The sequence below is a fragment of the Oncorhynchus mykiss genome, chromosome 7, assembly GCF_013265735.2.
Source record: "Oncorhynchus mykiss isolate Arlee chromosome 7, USDA_OmykA_1.1, whole genome shotgun sequence".
Taxonomy (NCBI): Eukaryota; Metazoa; Chordata; class Actinopteri; order Salmoniformes; family Salmonidae; genus Oncorhynchus; species Oncorhynchus mykiss.
This window is the reverse complement of record NC_048571.1, coordinates 6,807,518-6,823,984: the sequence shown is the minus strand read 5'-3', so window position 1 is coordinate 6,823,984 and position 16,467 is coordinate 6,807,518. Positions and strand designations below refer to the sequence as shown.

Sequence of the window (16,467 nt, the reverse complement as noted above, 5' to 3'; positions counted from 1 at the left end):
ATTATAGTGTTGTCTCATTATTATAGTGTGGTCTCATTATTATAGTGTTGTCTCATTTTATAGTGTTGTCTCATTTTTATAGTGTTGTCTCATTATTATAGCGTGGTCTCATTATTATAGCGTGGTCTCATTATTATAGCGTGGTCTCATTATTATGTCTCATTATTATAGTGTGGTCTCATTATTATAGTGTGGTCTCATTATTATAGCGTGGTCTCATTATTATAGTGTTGTCTCATTATTATAGTGTTGTCTCATTATTATAGCGTGGTCTCATTATTATAGCGTGGTCTCATTATTATAGCGTGGTCTCATTATTATAGCGTGGTCTCATTATTATAGCGTGGTCTCATTATTATAGCGTGGTCTCATTATTATAGCGTGGTCTCATTATTATAGCGTGGTCTCATTATTATAGTGTTGTCTCATTATTATAGTGTTGTCTCATTATTATAGTGTTGTCTCATTATTATAGTGTGGTCTCATTATTATAGTGTGGTCTCATTATTATAGTGTGGTCTCATTATTATAGTGTGGTCTCATTATTATAGTGTGGTCTCATTATTATAGTGTGGTCTCATTATTATAGTGTTGTCTCATTATTATAGTGTGGTCTCATTATTATAGTGTGGTCTCATTATTATAGTGTGGTCTCATTATTATAGTGTGGTCTCATTATTATAGTGTGGTCTCATTATTATAGTGTGGTCTCATTATTATAGTGTGGTCTCATTATTATAGTGTGGTCTCATTATTATAGTGTGGTCTCATTATTATAGTGTTGTCTCATTATTATAGTGTTGTCTCATTATTATAGTGTGGTCTCATTATTATAGTGTTGTCTCATTATTATAGTGTGGTCTCATTATTATAGTGTGGTCTCATTATTATAGTGTGGTCTCATTATTATAGTGTGGTCTCATTATTATAGTGTTGTCTCATTATTATAGTGTGGTCTCATTATTATAGTGTTGTCTCATTATTATAGTGTTGTCTCATTATTATAGTGTTGTCTCATTATTATAGTGTTGTCTCATTATTATAGTGTTGTCTCATTTTATAGTGTTGTCTCATTTTTATAGTGTTGTCTCATTATTATAGCGTGGTCTCATTATTATAGCGTGGTCTCATTATTATAGCGTGGTCTCATTATTATGTCTCATTATTATAGTGTGGTCTCATTATTATAGTGTGGTCTCATTATTATAGCGTGGTCTCATTATTATAGTGTTGTCTCATTATTATAGTGTTGTCTCATTATTATAGAGTGGTCTCATTATTATAGCGTGGTCTCATTATTATAGCGTGGTCTCATTATTATAGCGTGGTCTCATTATTATAGCGTGGTCTCATTATTATAGCGTGGTCTCATTATTATAGCGTGGTCTCATTATTATAGTGTGGTCTCATTATTATAGTGTTGTCTCATTATTATAGTGTTGTCTCATTATTATGTCTCATTATTATAGTGTGGTCTCATTATTATAGTGTGGTCTCATTATTATAGTGTGGTCTCATTATTATAGTGTTGTCTCATTATTATAGTGTTGTCTCATTATTATAGTGTGGTCTCATTATTATAGTGTGGTCTCATTATTATGTCTCATTATTATAGTGTGGTCTCATTATTATAGTGTGGTCTCATTATTATAGTGTTGTCTCATTATTATAGTGTGGTCTCATTATTATAGTGTGGTCTCATTATTATAGTGTTGTCTCATTATTATAGTGTTGTCTCATTATTATAGCGTGGTCTCATTATTATGTCTCATTATTATAGTGTGGTCTCATTATTATGTCTCATTATTATAGTGTGGTCTCATTATTATAGTGTGGTCTCATTATTATAGTGTGGTCTCATTATTATAGTGTTGTCTCATTATTATAGTGTGGTCTCATTATTATAGTGTGGTCTCATTATTATAGTGTTGTCTCATTATTATAGTGTTGTCTCATTATTATAGCGTGGTCTCATTATTATGTCTCATTATTATAGTGTGGTCTCATTATTATGTCTCATTATTATAGTGTGGTCTCATTATTATAGTGTGGTCTCATTATTATAGTGTGGTCTCATTATTATAGTGTTGTCTCATTATTATGTCTCATTATTATAGTGTGGTCTCATTATTATAGTGTGGTCTCATTATTATAGTGTGGTCTCATTATTATAGTGTGGTCTCATTATTATAGTGTGGTCTCATTATTATAGTGTGGTCTCATTATTATAGTGTGGTCTCATTATTATAGTGTGGTCTCATTATTATAGTGTGGTCTCATTATTATAGTGTGGTCTCATTATTATAGTGTGGTCTCATTATTATAGTGTGGTCTCATTATTATAGCGTGGTCTCATTATTATAGCGTGGTCTCATTATTATAGCGTGGTCTCATTATTATAGCGTGGTCTCATTATTATAGCGTGGTCTCATTATTATAGCGTGGTCTCATTATTATAGCGTGGTCTCATTATTATAGTGTTGTCTCATTATTATAGTGTTGTCTCATTATTATGTCTCATTATTATAGTGTGGTCTCATTATTATAGTGTGGTCTCATTATTATAGTGTGGTCTCATTATTATAGTGTTGTCTCATTATTATAGTGTGGTCTCATTATTATAGTGTGGTCTCATTATTATAGTGTGGTCTCATTATTATGTCTCATTATTATAGTGTGGTCTCATTATTATAGTGTGGTCTCATTATTATAGTGTGGTCTCATTATTATAGTGTGGTCTCATTATTATAGTGTTGTCTCATTATTATAGCGTGGTCTCATTATTATGTCTCATTATTATAGTGTGGTCTCATTATTATGTCTCATTATTATAGTGTGGTCTCATTATTATAGTGTGGTCTCATTATTATAGTGTGGTCTCATTATTATAGTGTTGTCTCATTATTATAGTGTTGTCTCATTATTATAGTGTTGTCTCATTATTATGTCTCATTATTATAGTGTGGTCTCATTATTAGTGTGGTCTCATTATTATAGTGTTGTCTCATTATTATAGTGTTGTCTCATTATTATAGCGTGGTCTCATTATTATGTCTCATTATTATAGTGTGGTCTCATTATTATGTCTCATTATTATAGTGTGGTCTCATTATTATAGTGTGGTCTCATTATTATAGTGTTGTCTCATTATTATAGTGTTGTCTCATTATTATAGTGTGGTCTCATTATTATAGTGTGGTCTCATTATTATAGTGTGGTCTCATTATTATAGTGTGGTCTCATTATTATAGTGTGGTCTCATTATTATAGTGTGGTCTCATTATTATAGTGTGGTCTCATTATTATAGTGTGGTCTCATTATTATAGTGTGGTCTCATTATTATAGTGTGGTCTCATTATTATAGTGTGGTCTCATTATTATAGTGTTGTCTCATTATTATAGTGTTGTCTCATTATTATAGTGTGGTCTCATTATTATAGTGTGGTCTCATTATTATAGTGTGGTCTCATTATTATAGTGTGGTCTCATTATTATAGTGTGGTCTCATTATTATAGTGTGGTCTCATTATTATAGCGTGGTCTCATTATTATAGCGTGGTCTCATTATTATAGCGTGGTCTCATTATTATGTCTCATTATTATAGTGTGGTCTCATTATTATAGCGTGGTCTCATTATTATAGTGTTGTCTCATTATTATAGTGTTGTCTCATTATTATAGCGTGGTCTCATTATTATAGTGTGGTCTCATTATTATAGCGTGGTCTCATTATTATGTCTCATTATTATAGTGTGGTCTCATTATTATGTCTCATTATTATAGTGTGGTCTCATTATTATAGCGTGGTCTCATTATTATAGCGTTGTCTCATTATTATAGCGTGGTCTCATTATTATAGCGTGGTCTCATTATTATAGTGTGGTCTCATTATTATAGTGTGGTCTCATTATTATAGTGTGGTCTCATTATTATAGTGTGGTCTCATTATTATAGTGTGGTCTCATTATTATAGTGTGGTCTCATTATTATAGTGTGGTCTCATTATTATAGTGTGGTCTCATTATTATAGTGTGGTCTCATTATTATAGTGTGGTCTCATTATTATAGTGTTGTCTCATTATTATAGTGTTGTCTCATTATTATAGTGTGGTCTCATTATTATAGTGTTGTCTCATTTTTATAGTGTTGTCTCATTTTTATAGTGTTGTCTCATTTTTATAGTGTTGTCTCATTATTATAGCGTGGTCTCATTATTATAGTGTGGTCTCATTATTATAGTGTGGTCTCATTATTATAGTGTGGTCTCATTATTATAGTGTGGTCTCATTATTATAGTGTTGTCTCATTATTATAGTGTTGTCTCATTATTATAGTGTTGTCTCATTATTATGTCTCATTATTATAGTGTGGTCTCATTATTAGTGTGGTCTCATTATTATAGTGTTGTCTCATTATTATAGTGTTGTCTCATTATTATAGCGTGGTCTCATTATTATGTCTCATTATTATAGTGTGGTCTCATTATTATGTCTCATTATTATAGTGTGGTCTCATTATTATAGTGTGGTCTCATTATTATAGTGTTGTCTCATTATTATAGTGTTGTCTCATTATTATAGTGTGGTCTCATTATTATAGTGTGGTCTCATTATTATAGTGTGGTCTCATTATTATAGTGTGGTCTCATTATTATAGTGTGGTCTCATTATTATAGTGTGGTCTCATTATTATAGTGTGGTCTCATTATTATAGTGTGGTCTCATTATTATAGTGTGGTCTCATTATTATAGTGTGGTCTCATTATTATAGTGTGGTCTCATTATTATAGTGTTGTCTCATTATTATAGTGTTGTCTCATTATTATAGTGTGGTCTCATTATTATAGTGTGGTCTCATTATTATAGTGTGGTCTCATTATTATAGTGTGGTCTCATTATTATAGTGTGGTCTCATTATTATAGTGTGGTCTCATTATTATAGCGTGGTCTCATTATTATAGCGTGGTCTCATTATTATAGCGTGGTCTCATTATTATGTCTCATTATTATAGTGTGGTCTCATTATTATAGCGTGGTCTCATTATTATAGTGTTGTCTCATTATTATAGTGTTGTCTCATTATTATAGCGTGGTCTCATTATTATAGTGTGGTCTCATTATTATAGCGTGGTCTCATTATTATGTCTCATTATTATAGTGTGGTCTCATTATTATGTCTCATTATTATAGTGTGGTCTCATTATTATAGCGTGGTCTCATTATTATAGCGTTGTCTCATTATTATAGCGTGGTCTCATTATTATAGCGTGGTCTCATTATTATAGTGTGGTCTCATTATTATAGTGTGGTCTCATTATTATAGTGTGGTCTCATTATTATAGTGTGGTCTCATTATTATAGTGTGGTCTCATTATTATAGTGTGGTCTCATTATTATAGTGTGGTCTCATTATTATAGTGTGGTCTCATTATTATAGTGTGGTCTCATTATTATAGTGTGGTCTCATTATTATAGTGTTGTCTCATTATTATAGTGTTGTCTCATTATTATAGTGTGGTCTCATTATTATAGTGTTGTCTCATTTTTATAGTGTTGTCTCATTTTTATAGTGTTGTCTCATTTTTATAGTGTTGTCTCATTATTATAGCGTGGTCTCATTATTATAGTGTGGTCTCATTATTATAGTGTGGTCTCATTATTATGTCTCATTATTATAGTGTGGTCTCATTATTATGTCTCATTATTATAGTGTGGTCTCATTATTATAGCGTGGTCTCATTATTATAGTGTTGTCTCATTATTATAGTGTTGTCTCATTATTATAGTGTTGTCTCATTATTATAGTGTTGTCTCATTATTATAGTGTTGTCTCATTATTATAGCGTGGTCTCATTATTATAGTGTGGTCTCATTATTATAGCGTGGTCTCATTATTATGTCTCATTATTATAGTGTGGTCTCATTATTATGTCTCATTATTATAGTGTGGTCTCATTATTATGTCTCATTATTATAGTGTGGTCTCATTATTATAGCGTGGTCTCATTATTATAGCGTTGTCTCATTATTATAGCGTTGTCTCATCATTATAGTGTGGTCTCATCATTATAGTGTGGTCTCATTATTATAGTGTGGTCTCATTATTATAGTGTGGTCTCATTATTATAGTGTGGTCTCATTATTATAGTGTGGTCTCATTATTATAGTGTGGTCTCATTATTATAGTGTGGTCTCATTATTATAGTGTGGTCTCATTATTATAGTGTGGTCTCATTATTATAGTGTGGTCTCATTATTATAGTGTGGTCTCATTATTATAGTGTGGTCTCATTATTATAGTGTGGTCTCATTATTATAGTGTTGTCTCATTATTATAGTGTGGTCTCATTATTATAGTGTTGTCTCATTATTATAGTGTGGTCTCATTATTATAGTGTGGTCTCATTATTATAGTGTGGTCTCATTATTATAGTGTTGTCTCATTATTATAGTGTGGTCTCATTTTATAGTGTTGTCTCATTTTATAGTGTTGTCTCATTTTTATAGTGTTGTCTCATTATTATAGCGTGGTCTCATTATTATAGTGTGGTCTCATTATTATAGCGTGGTCTCATTATTATGTCTCATTATTATAGTGTGGTCTCATTATTATAGCGTGGTCTCATTATTATAGTGTTGTCTCATTATTATAGTGTTGTCTCATTATTATAGCGTGGTCTCATTATTATAGTGTGGTCTCATTATTATAGCGTGGTCTCATTATTATGTCTCATTATTATAGTGTGGTCTCATTATTATAGCGTGGTCTCATTATTATAGCGTTGTCTCATTATTATAGCGTGGTCTCATTATTATAGTGTGGTCTCATTATTATAGTGTGGTCTCATCATTATAGTGTGGTCTCATTATTATAGTGTGGTCTCATTATTATAGTGTGGTCTCATTATTATAGTGTGGTCTCATTATTATAGTGTGGTCTCATTATTATAGTGTGGTCTCATTATTATAGTGTTGTCTCATTATTATAGTGTTGTCTCATTATTATAGTGTTGTCTCATTATTATAGTGTGGTCTCATTATTATAGTGTTGTCTCATTTTTATAGTGTTGTCTCATTTTTATAGTGTTGTCTCATTTTTATAGTGTTGTCTCATTATTATAGCGTGGTCTCATTATTATAGTGTGGTCTCATTATTATAGTGTGGTCTCATTATTATAGTGTGGTCTCATTATTATGTCTCATTATTATAGTGTGGTCTCATTATTATGTCTCATTATTATAGTGTGGTCTCATTATTATAGCGTGGTCTCATTATTATAGTGTTGTCTCATTATTATAGTGTTGTCTCATTATTATAGTGTTGTCTCATTATTATAGTGTTGTCTCATTATTATAGTGTTGTCTCATTATTATAGTGTTGTCTCATTATTATAGCGTGGTCTCATTATTATAGTGTGGTCTCATTATTATAGCGTGGTCTCATTATTATGTCTCATTATTATAGTGTGGTCTCATTATTATGTCTCATTATTATAGTGTGGTCTCATTATTATAGCGTGGTCTCATTATTATAGCGTTGTCTCATTATTATAGCGTTGTCTCATCATTATAGTGTGGTCTCATCATTATAGTGTGGTCTCATCATTATAGTGTGGTCTCATTATTATAGTGTGGTCTCATTATTATAGTGTGGTCTCATTATTATAGCGTGGTCTCATTATTATAGCGTGGTCTCATTATTATAGCGTGGTCTCATTATTATAGCGTGGTCTCATCATTATAGTGTTGTCTCATTATTATAGTGTGGTCTCATTATTATAGTGTGGTCTCATTATTATAGTGTGGTCTCATTATTATAGTGTGGTCTCATTATTATAGTGTGGTCTCATTATTATAGTGTGGTCTCATTATTATAGTGTGGTCTCATTATTATAGTGTGGTCTCATTATTATGTCTCATTATTATAGTGTGGTCTCATTATTATAGTGTTGTCTCATTATTATAGTGTTGTCTCATTATTATAGTGTGGTCTCATTATTATAGTGTGGTCTCATTATTATAGTGTGGTCTCATTATTATAGCGTGGTCTCATTATTATAGCGTGGTCTCATTATTATAGCGTGGTCTCATTATTATAGCGTGGTCTCATTATTATAGCGTGGTCTCATTATTATAGCGTGGTCTCATTATTATAGCGTGGTCTCATTATTATAGCGTGGTCTCATTATTATAGTGTGGTCTCATTATTATAGTGTGGTCTCATTATTATAGTGTGGTCTCATTATTATAGTGTGGTCTCATTATTATAGTGTGGTCTCATTATTATAGTGTGGTCTCATTATTATAGTGTGGTCTCATTATTATGTCTCATTATTATAGTGTGGTCTCATTATTATAGTGTGGTCTCATTATTATAGTGTGGTCTCATTATTATAGTGTGGTCTCATTATTATAGTGTGGTCTCATTATTATAGTGTGGTCTCATTATTATAGTGTGGTCTCATTATTATAGTGTGGTCTCATTATTATAGTGTGGTCTCATTATTATAGTGTGGTCTCATTATTATAGTGTTGTCTCATTATTATAGTGTTGTCTCATTATTATAGTGTGGTCTCATTATTATAGTGTGGTCTCATTATTATAGTGTTGTCTCATCATTATAGTGTGGTCTCATTATTATAGTGTGGTCTCATTATTATAGTGTTGTCTCATCATTATAGTGTGGTCTCATCATTATAGTGTGGTCTCATTATTATAGTGTGGTCTCATTATTATAGTGTGGTCTCATTATTATAGTGTGGTCTCATTATTATAGTGTGGTCTCATTATTATAGTGTTGTCTCATTATTATAGTGTTGTCTCATTATTATAGTGTTGTCTCATTATTATAGTGTTGTCTCATTATTATAGTGTTGTCTCATCGCTCTCTGGTTTTACACACAGCTCTGACACGTTCTTACCCCACCAGACATGCCACCAGGGGTCTTTTCACAGTCTGCAGGTCCAGAACAAATTCAAGGAAACAGTATTATATAGAGCCATGATTGCATGAAACTCCCATCTCATATAAAACGCAAAAAACAAGTAAAACAACAGCTCATGGCACAACGCCTCTCCCCAATGTGACCTACCTGTTGTGTGTATGTACTGACATGTATGCGTAACTGATAGATACACACACAGACTACATGTTCATGTTTTAAAATGTACACTACCATTCAAAAGTTGAGTCACTTAAAAATGTCCTTGTTTTGAAAGAAAATAAAAAAAATTGTCCATTAAAATAACATCAAATTGATCAGAAATACAGTGTAGACATTGTTAATGTTGTAAATGAGTATTGTAGCTGGAAACGGCAGAATGTTTAATGGAATATCTACATAGACCTACAGAGGCCCATTATCAGCAACCATCACTCCTGTGTTCCAATGGCACGTTGCGTTAGCTAATCCAAGTGTATTATTTTAAAAAGGCTAATTGATCATTAGAAAACCCTTTTGCAATTATGTTTGCACAGCTGAAAACTGTTGTTCTGATTAAAGAAGCAATAAAACTAACCTTCTTTAGACTAGTTGAGTATCTGGAGCATCAGCATTTGTGGGTTCGATTACAGGCCCAAAATGGCCAGAAACAAAGAACGTTCTTCTGAAACTCGTCAGTCTATTCTTGTTCTGAGAAATGAAGGCTATTCAGTGCGAGAAATTGCCAAGAAACTGAAGATCTCTTTCAACACTCCCTTCACAGAACAGCGCAAACTGGCTCTGCGTTGCAAAGAAAAAGCCATATCTCAGACTGGCCAATCAAAATAAAAGATTAAGATGGGCAAAAGAATACAGATACTGGACAGAGGAACTCTGCCTAGAAGGCCAGCATCCCGGAGTCGCCTCTTCAGTGTTGACGTTGAGACCGGTGTTTTGTGGATACTATTTAATGAAGCTGCCAGTACTGTATTTATTCGTTGTGTCGGACCCTAGTATGGGATCCTAATAAAATTAAATCAAGAATGGACTACACAGTGACGTCATCGATAAGGTACTACACAGTGACATCATTGATAAGGTACTACACAGTGACGTCATCAATAAGGTACGACACAGCGACGTCATCGATAAGGTACTACACAGCGACGTCATCGATAAGGTACTACACAGCGACGTCATCGATAAGGTACTACACAGTGACGTCATCGATAAGGTACTACACAGCGACGTCATCGATAAGGTACTACACAGTGACGTCATCGATAAGGTACGACACAGCGACGTCATCGATAAGGTACGACACAGCGACGTCATCGATAAGGTACTACACAGTGATGTGTTCAATATGCGACAACACAGTGACGTTATGCAGCGTTCAAAACAACTGGGAATTCACAACTGGGAAATCTATGACTTCCGAGCATTCAAGACAACTGGGAACTCAGGGGGGAAACAAGCTCCGAACCATTTTGAACGGTCATCCAACTCGCAATTCCAAGTCAGAAACTCAAACATTCCGACCTGAAGATCACTGACATTATGATTTGACCTTGTTTTTTCCCCAAGAGTTCCCAGGTGTCTTGAAAGCAGCATAACACACAGCCCTTACCTTTTGTCTGGCACCCTGAAGTCCCTGTAGAGCTGCTCAGCCTGCTTGTGGAAGTTGGAGGTGAGGAGGGCATGCAGAGTCTCCTGGAGAGACAGGCCCAGCAGAGCCTCTCCCTTCTCCTCATCCAGACGCCTCTGGAAACGTAGCAGCTTCTTCTCCTCCTCTGTCGCCTGGGGCAGAGAGACAGACAGAGAGACAGAGAGACAGAGACAGAGAGACAGAGAGAGACCAACAGACAGACAGAGACAGACAGAGAGAGACAGACAGACAGAGACAGAGAGACAGAGAGACAGAGAGAGACCAACAGACAGACAGAGACAGACAGAGAGAGAGAGACAGACAGACAGAGAGAGAGAGACAGACAGAGACAGAGAGACAGAGAGAGACCAACAGACAGACAGAGACAGACAGAGAGAGACAGACAGAGAGAGACAGAGACCGACAGACAGACAGAGACAGACAGACAGAGACAGACAGAGAGAGACAGAGAGAGACAGACAGACAGAGAGACAGACAGACAGAGACAGACAGACGAGACAGAGAGACAGCGAGCACTATAATAATGAGACAACATTTTGAGAACATTGTCATGATCTAATTTACATGTTCATTTTTGGTTGAAAGTGCTAATGCTGTTCAGAGCCTGTTGAGATCAAATCTGCACTTAAAACTGTCTGGGTCTCACCTTGGCTGCAAACTCGTTCTTGGCCTTGTTGTACTCGTCCACAGCACTCTGTAGCAGAGACAGGCGAGCCTCCAGCTTCTTCTCCTTGTAACTGGCCTTGACGTAGAAGTTACCCAGCTCCTGATGGTCATCGTCTTGGTTGAACAGATCCTTCAGTGTGTCCTGTTCCTGGTGCTTACAGAACTAACACACACACACAGATTAAACCACATTGTGTGCATGTGTAACTGTGTGTAGAGTCTTGAGTTGTGTGTGTGTCTGTGACTATACCTGCCGGTAGAGGCTCAGAGCTACCGGTTGGTTTCTGAGCGTCATGAAGAAGTCTCCTCTGTTCATCTCGTTCTTCAGGTATGTCACCACCGTGTAAACCAGGTCTGTGTCTCCACTCTCTATAGCTTTACTCAGGGCCAGTTGACTCCTCTTCATCTTCAGTAGAAGGGGGACCTGCTCCCCAGAACGAGGCTCAAACTCCAACAACTAGACCCAGAGAGAGGCAAAAATAATTGGAAGGAGAGAGGGATGAGGCAGAGGGAAAGAGAGGAGACAGGGTGGTGACAGAGGGAAAGAGAGGAGACAGGGTGGTGGCAGAGGGAAAGAGAGGAGACAGGGTGGTGGCAGAGGGAGAGAGAGGAGACAGGGTGGTGACAGAGGGAGAGAGAGGAGACAGGGTGGTGACAGAGGAAAAGAGAGGAGACAGGGTGGTGACAGAGGGAAAGAGAGGAGACAGGGTGGTGGGAGAGGGAAAGAGGAGAGAGGGTGGTGGGAGAGGGAAATAGAGGAGAGGGGAAGAGTATTGTCAAGGTAACATTCCCAATGATAAACCTCTGTGAACATGTTCAATCCATCCAAATGACGTCTTTTGGATTGCCTCTTTAATCACTCTCTCTCGTGTTGGAAGCATGTGAGGCTAGGGTGTGGCTGTCCCTTGATAGTCAGTTCAGGCCTGCTGGTGTGTGTGTGTAGTACCTTGATGGCCAGTTCCGTCCTGCCACACTCATATGCTCTGGCAGCGATCTCAGAGTAGGAGATTCCTGCTGCCTCGCCCAGCTTCACACTGACAGCATGTGCTATGGACTCATCAGGCTCTTCTTTCTGCTGGACCTGAGACAGACAGACACACGTTTTATTTCAATCTCAAGAGATACAGTCCCGGGAAAAACTATCTGCCCCCTTTTCTGAGTTTCTCTATTTTTGATACTGAATGTCATCAGACCTTCAACCAAAACCTAATATTAGATAAAAGGAGTCGGAGTTCACAAATAACCTCAAAAATATATATTTTGTTTTCATTAACAAAGTTACATAACACCCAATGCCCCTGTGTGAAAAAGTAATTGCCCCCTTACACTCAACAACTGGTTGTGCCACCTTTAGCTGCAATGACTCCAACCAAACACTTCCTGTAGTAGTTGATACATCTCTCACATCACTGTGGAGGAACTTTGGTCCACTCTTCCATACAGAACTGCGTTAACTTGTGGGTTTTCAAGCATGAACTGCTTGTTTCAAGTCCTGCCACAACATCTCAGTTGGGATTAGGTCTGGACTTGGACTAGGCCATTCCAAAACTTCAAATTTGTTGCTTTTTAGCCATTTTCATGTAGACTTGATTGTCTGTTTTGGATCATTGTCTTTCTGCGTGACCCAGCTGTGCTTCAGCTTCAGCTAACAGACGGATGGCCTGACATTCTCCTGTAGAATTCTCTGATACAGAGCAGAATACATGATTCCTTCTATTAAGGCAAGTCGTCCAGGTCCTGAGGCAGCAAAGCATCCCCAAACCATCCCACTACCACCACCACGCATGAGGTTCTTACTGTGAAATGCAGTGTTTGGTTTTCACCAGACATAATGGGACCCATGTCGTCCAAAAAGTTGACTCAAGTTTGACAAAAAAAAGCACTGGGATGATCATCAAGACTATTGGAAGAATGTTCTATGGACAGATGAGTCAAAAGTATCACATTTTGGTCAAAGTCCAGACCTAATCCCAACTGACATGTTGTGGCAGGACTTGAAACAAGCAGTTAATGCTTAAAAACCCACAAATGTCACTGAGTTACAGCAGTTCTGTATGGAAGAGTGGGACAAAATTCCTCCACAGTGATGTGAGAGATATATCAACAACTACAGGAAGTGTTTGGTTGGAGTCATTGCAGCTAAAGGTGGCACAACCAGTTATTGCGTGTAAGGGGGCAAGTACTTTTCCACACAGGGGCATTGGGTGTTACGTAACTTTGTTAATGAACAATGTCATGTGTTATTTGTGAACTCAGGTTCCCTTTGTCTAATATTAGGTTTTGGTTGAAGATCTGATAAGATTCAGTATTAAAAATATGCAAAAAGTAGAGAACATTTTAATGGGGGCAAATCCTTTTTCACAGCACTGTACCTGTTAGAACATGTTAAGAACATACATGCAGTAAAATGACCCCCCCCCCCGCCTCACCTTGCAGCAGGCCCAGTGTTTGAGAACTCTGCTGACTCCCTGGTACTCTGGTGTCTTCAGATAGCGACAGATCTCAATGGCCAGGGGATACAGCTTACGGTACACCAACCTGTTTAACATGCGTGTACAGAGAGTAAACACACACACACACTGTGTAAACACACACCCACACACACACACCTGGGGTGTTACCTGTCAATGAGGACCTGAACAGTCATCTGTTTGTACTGTGTGTGTGTGAGGGGGATCCCCACAGTGTACTCTCGGACAGAGTTGAGAACTTTCAGGTCTCGACACATACTGACAAACGGCTCTGGTGGGTAGTTACTGAGAAAACACTTCCCAAAGGACGCAGCCTAGGAGGGAGGGAGAGAGGGTGAGGGAGGGAGGGAGGGAGAGAGGGTGAGGGAGGGAGAGAGGGTGAGGGAGGGAGGGAGAGAGGGTGAGGGAGGGAGGGAGAGAGGGTGAGGGAGGGAGGGAGAGAGGGTGAGGGAGGGAGGGAGAGAGGGTGAGGGAGGGAGAGAGAGAGGGTGAGGGAGGGAGGGAGAGAGGGTGAGGGAGGGAGAGAGAGAGGGTGAGGGAGGGAGAGAGAGAGGGTGAGGGAGGGAGAGAGGGTGAGGGAGGGAGGGAGAGAGGGTGAGGGAGGGAGAGAGAGAGGGTGAGGGAGGGAGAGGGAGAGGATGAGGGAAGGAGAGAGGGTGAGGGAGGGAGAGAGGGTGAGAGGGAGGAATAGAGTGGGGGAGAAAAACATGAATATCTGTGGACTGACACATTTTGATCTTCAACTTAACATGCAGGAATAGATGAGAAAGAGAGAGAAGAAGACATAGGGAGAGAGAGAAAGAGAGCAAAGTAGAGGTAGAGAGAGATCGTGTGTGTCTTACCCTGAGCAGTGTTTTCTGGGTCTCTGGTTCATGTTCATACCCAGCAGCCTCCACACACTGTCTCACCGCTTCCCCCAATACACTCTGTTCCTTTATCTCTCTCAGGTACTCATCTGCCTTCTGACTGGACTTCTACACACACACACACACACACAAAACCATCTCCTCCAATACATGTATCCAGTAAAGTGAAAAGCTGTTACAGTCACAGGGCCAGACAGACACGTACCTCCCAGACACAGACACGTACCTCCAGACACAGACTTCCCAGACACAGACACAGACTTCCCAGACACAGACTTCCCAGACACGTACCTCCCAGACACAGACCTCCCAGACACAGAACTCCCAGACAGACACAGACTTCCCAGACACGTACCTACCAGACACAGACCTCCCAGACCCAGACACAGACGTCCCAGACACGTACTTCCCAGACACAGGCTTCCCAGACACAGGCTTCCCAGACACAGACTTCCCAGACACAGACTTCCCAGACACAGACTTCCCAGACACAGACTTCCCAGACACAGACTTCCCAGACACAGACTTCCCAGACACAGACTTCCCAGACACAGACTTCCCAGACACAGACACATACCTCGTACTCCTTGTGTGCCTCCAGTAGTAAAGCTCCAGGAGCCATGGAGGCGATTTTAAAGATGTCCTGGCAGGCCGAGGGCACCTCCTGCAGCAGCTCATGCCTGGACCCTCCTATGATCCTCACTCCATCCAGCTCTGCTACACACACACTCTCCTCATCCAGAGTGTATCTAAACACTGGTTAAGGCTCCATGAGAGGGCACACATTTGGATCAGTGGCAGATTTTTATTATGCTTGTGTTGATATGTGAGCAGAATTGCTAACTGTACATTTAATGTCATATTGCTAATTGTACCTTTAACAGTAACAAACCAACAGGAGCAAGCTAGCTGAGCTAACAGGAGCAAGCTAGCTGAGCTAACAGGGGCAAGCTAGCTGAGCTAACAGGAACAAGCTAGCTGAGCTAACAGGAACAAGCTAGCTGAGCAAACAGGGGCAAGCTAGCTGAGCTAACAGGAGCAAGCTAGCTGAGCTAACAGGAGCAAGCTAGCTGAGCTAACAGGAACAAGCTAGCTGAGCTAACAGGAAGCTAGCTAGCTGAGCAAATAGGAACAAGCTAGCTGAGCTAACTTGCATAACAGCTGTGAGCTGAAGGATACTGGATGGTGTCTGTACACTCTCCGGCCACCAGTAGGAGCCTGTCCCACATGATGACCACAGAGGGCTGCTGGCTCTTTGGCCTTCTGCACCAGACCATCTGTTTAGGCGGGGTCCTCACCTTGGTGTCCACCTCACTCAGCTTGTCCTGGGGAACAAACAACAGTCAGTAGCTGACTGCCATAATACACATCTACATTAGACATGTCTGATATACAGGGCCGTGGCTTCTACTGACTATAGAACTTGACCAGGAAAAAAAACTCTTGGCCCAAAATGGTCAGCACTCCACACACCAGAGCTATTTACACTCTACGGCTACCTGGCAACCTAGATAAGCTGTGATAAGACTGGGAATGCCTGGATGGGTTGAGGACCACTGGTGTGTATAGACAGTAGATAATACATGGATAATAGCTAGCCAGATCATGGAGCCATACAGTATGAGGGATAGTAATCCATGTTACCTTGAGGTTGGCTGAGCCCATCCACAGGTGTCCAGAGTCTGTGAACAGAGCCAGGTACTTATAGCTGAATGACACGGCCATGTTCACGATGCTACAGGCCTGTGGAGAGAGGCCAGGAGGGGTCTGTAACACACACACACACACACACACACACACACACACACACACGGTTAGAGGTGAGAGAGCAAGGATGATTAGACACAGCAATGAATAAGTTGTTTGTGTTTGT

General features: G+C 38.5%; 1 protein-coding gene across 1 annotated transcript in view; it reads right to left on the bottom strand.

Moving 5' to 3' along the window:
* The window catches only part of LOC110495616 (vacuolar protein sorting-associated protein 16 homolog), a 28,480-nt gene that overhangs the window by 10,317 nt on the left and 1,696 nt on the right, over positions 1-16,467 (bottom strand). Inside the window, exons 7-16 of the mRNA XM_036982277.1 lie at positions 16,239-16,361; positions 15,774-15,919; positions 15,172-15,343; positions 14,571-14,702; positions 13,879-14,042; positions 13,687-13,795; positions 12,204-12,338; positions 11,508-11,714; positions 11,238-11,420; positions 10,553-10,722 (exon numbers count right to left, since the gene is read on the bottom strand). Of these exons, the coding sequence (XP_036838172.1) occupies positions 10,553-10,722; positions 11,238-11,420; positions 11,508-11,714; positions 12,204-12,338; positions 13,687-13,795; positions 13,879-14,042; positions 14,571-14,702; positions 15,172-15,343; positions 15,774-15,919; positions 16,239-16,361 (1,541 nt within the window). The remainder of the gene's footprint in view (positions 1-10,552; positions 10,723-11,237; positions 11,421-11,507; positions 11,715-12,203; positions 12,339-13,686; positions 13,796-13,878; positions 14,043-14,570; positions 14,703-15,171; positions 15,344-15,773; positions 15,920-16,238; positions 16,362-16,467) is intronic.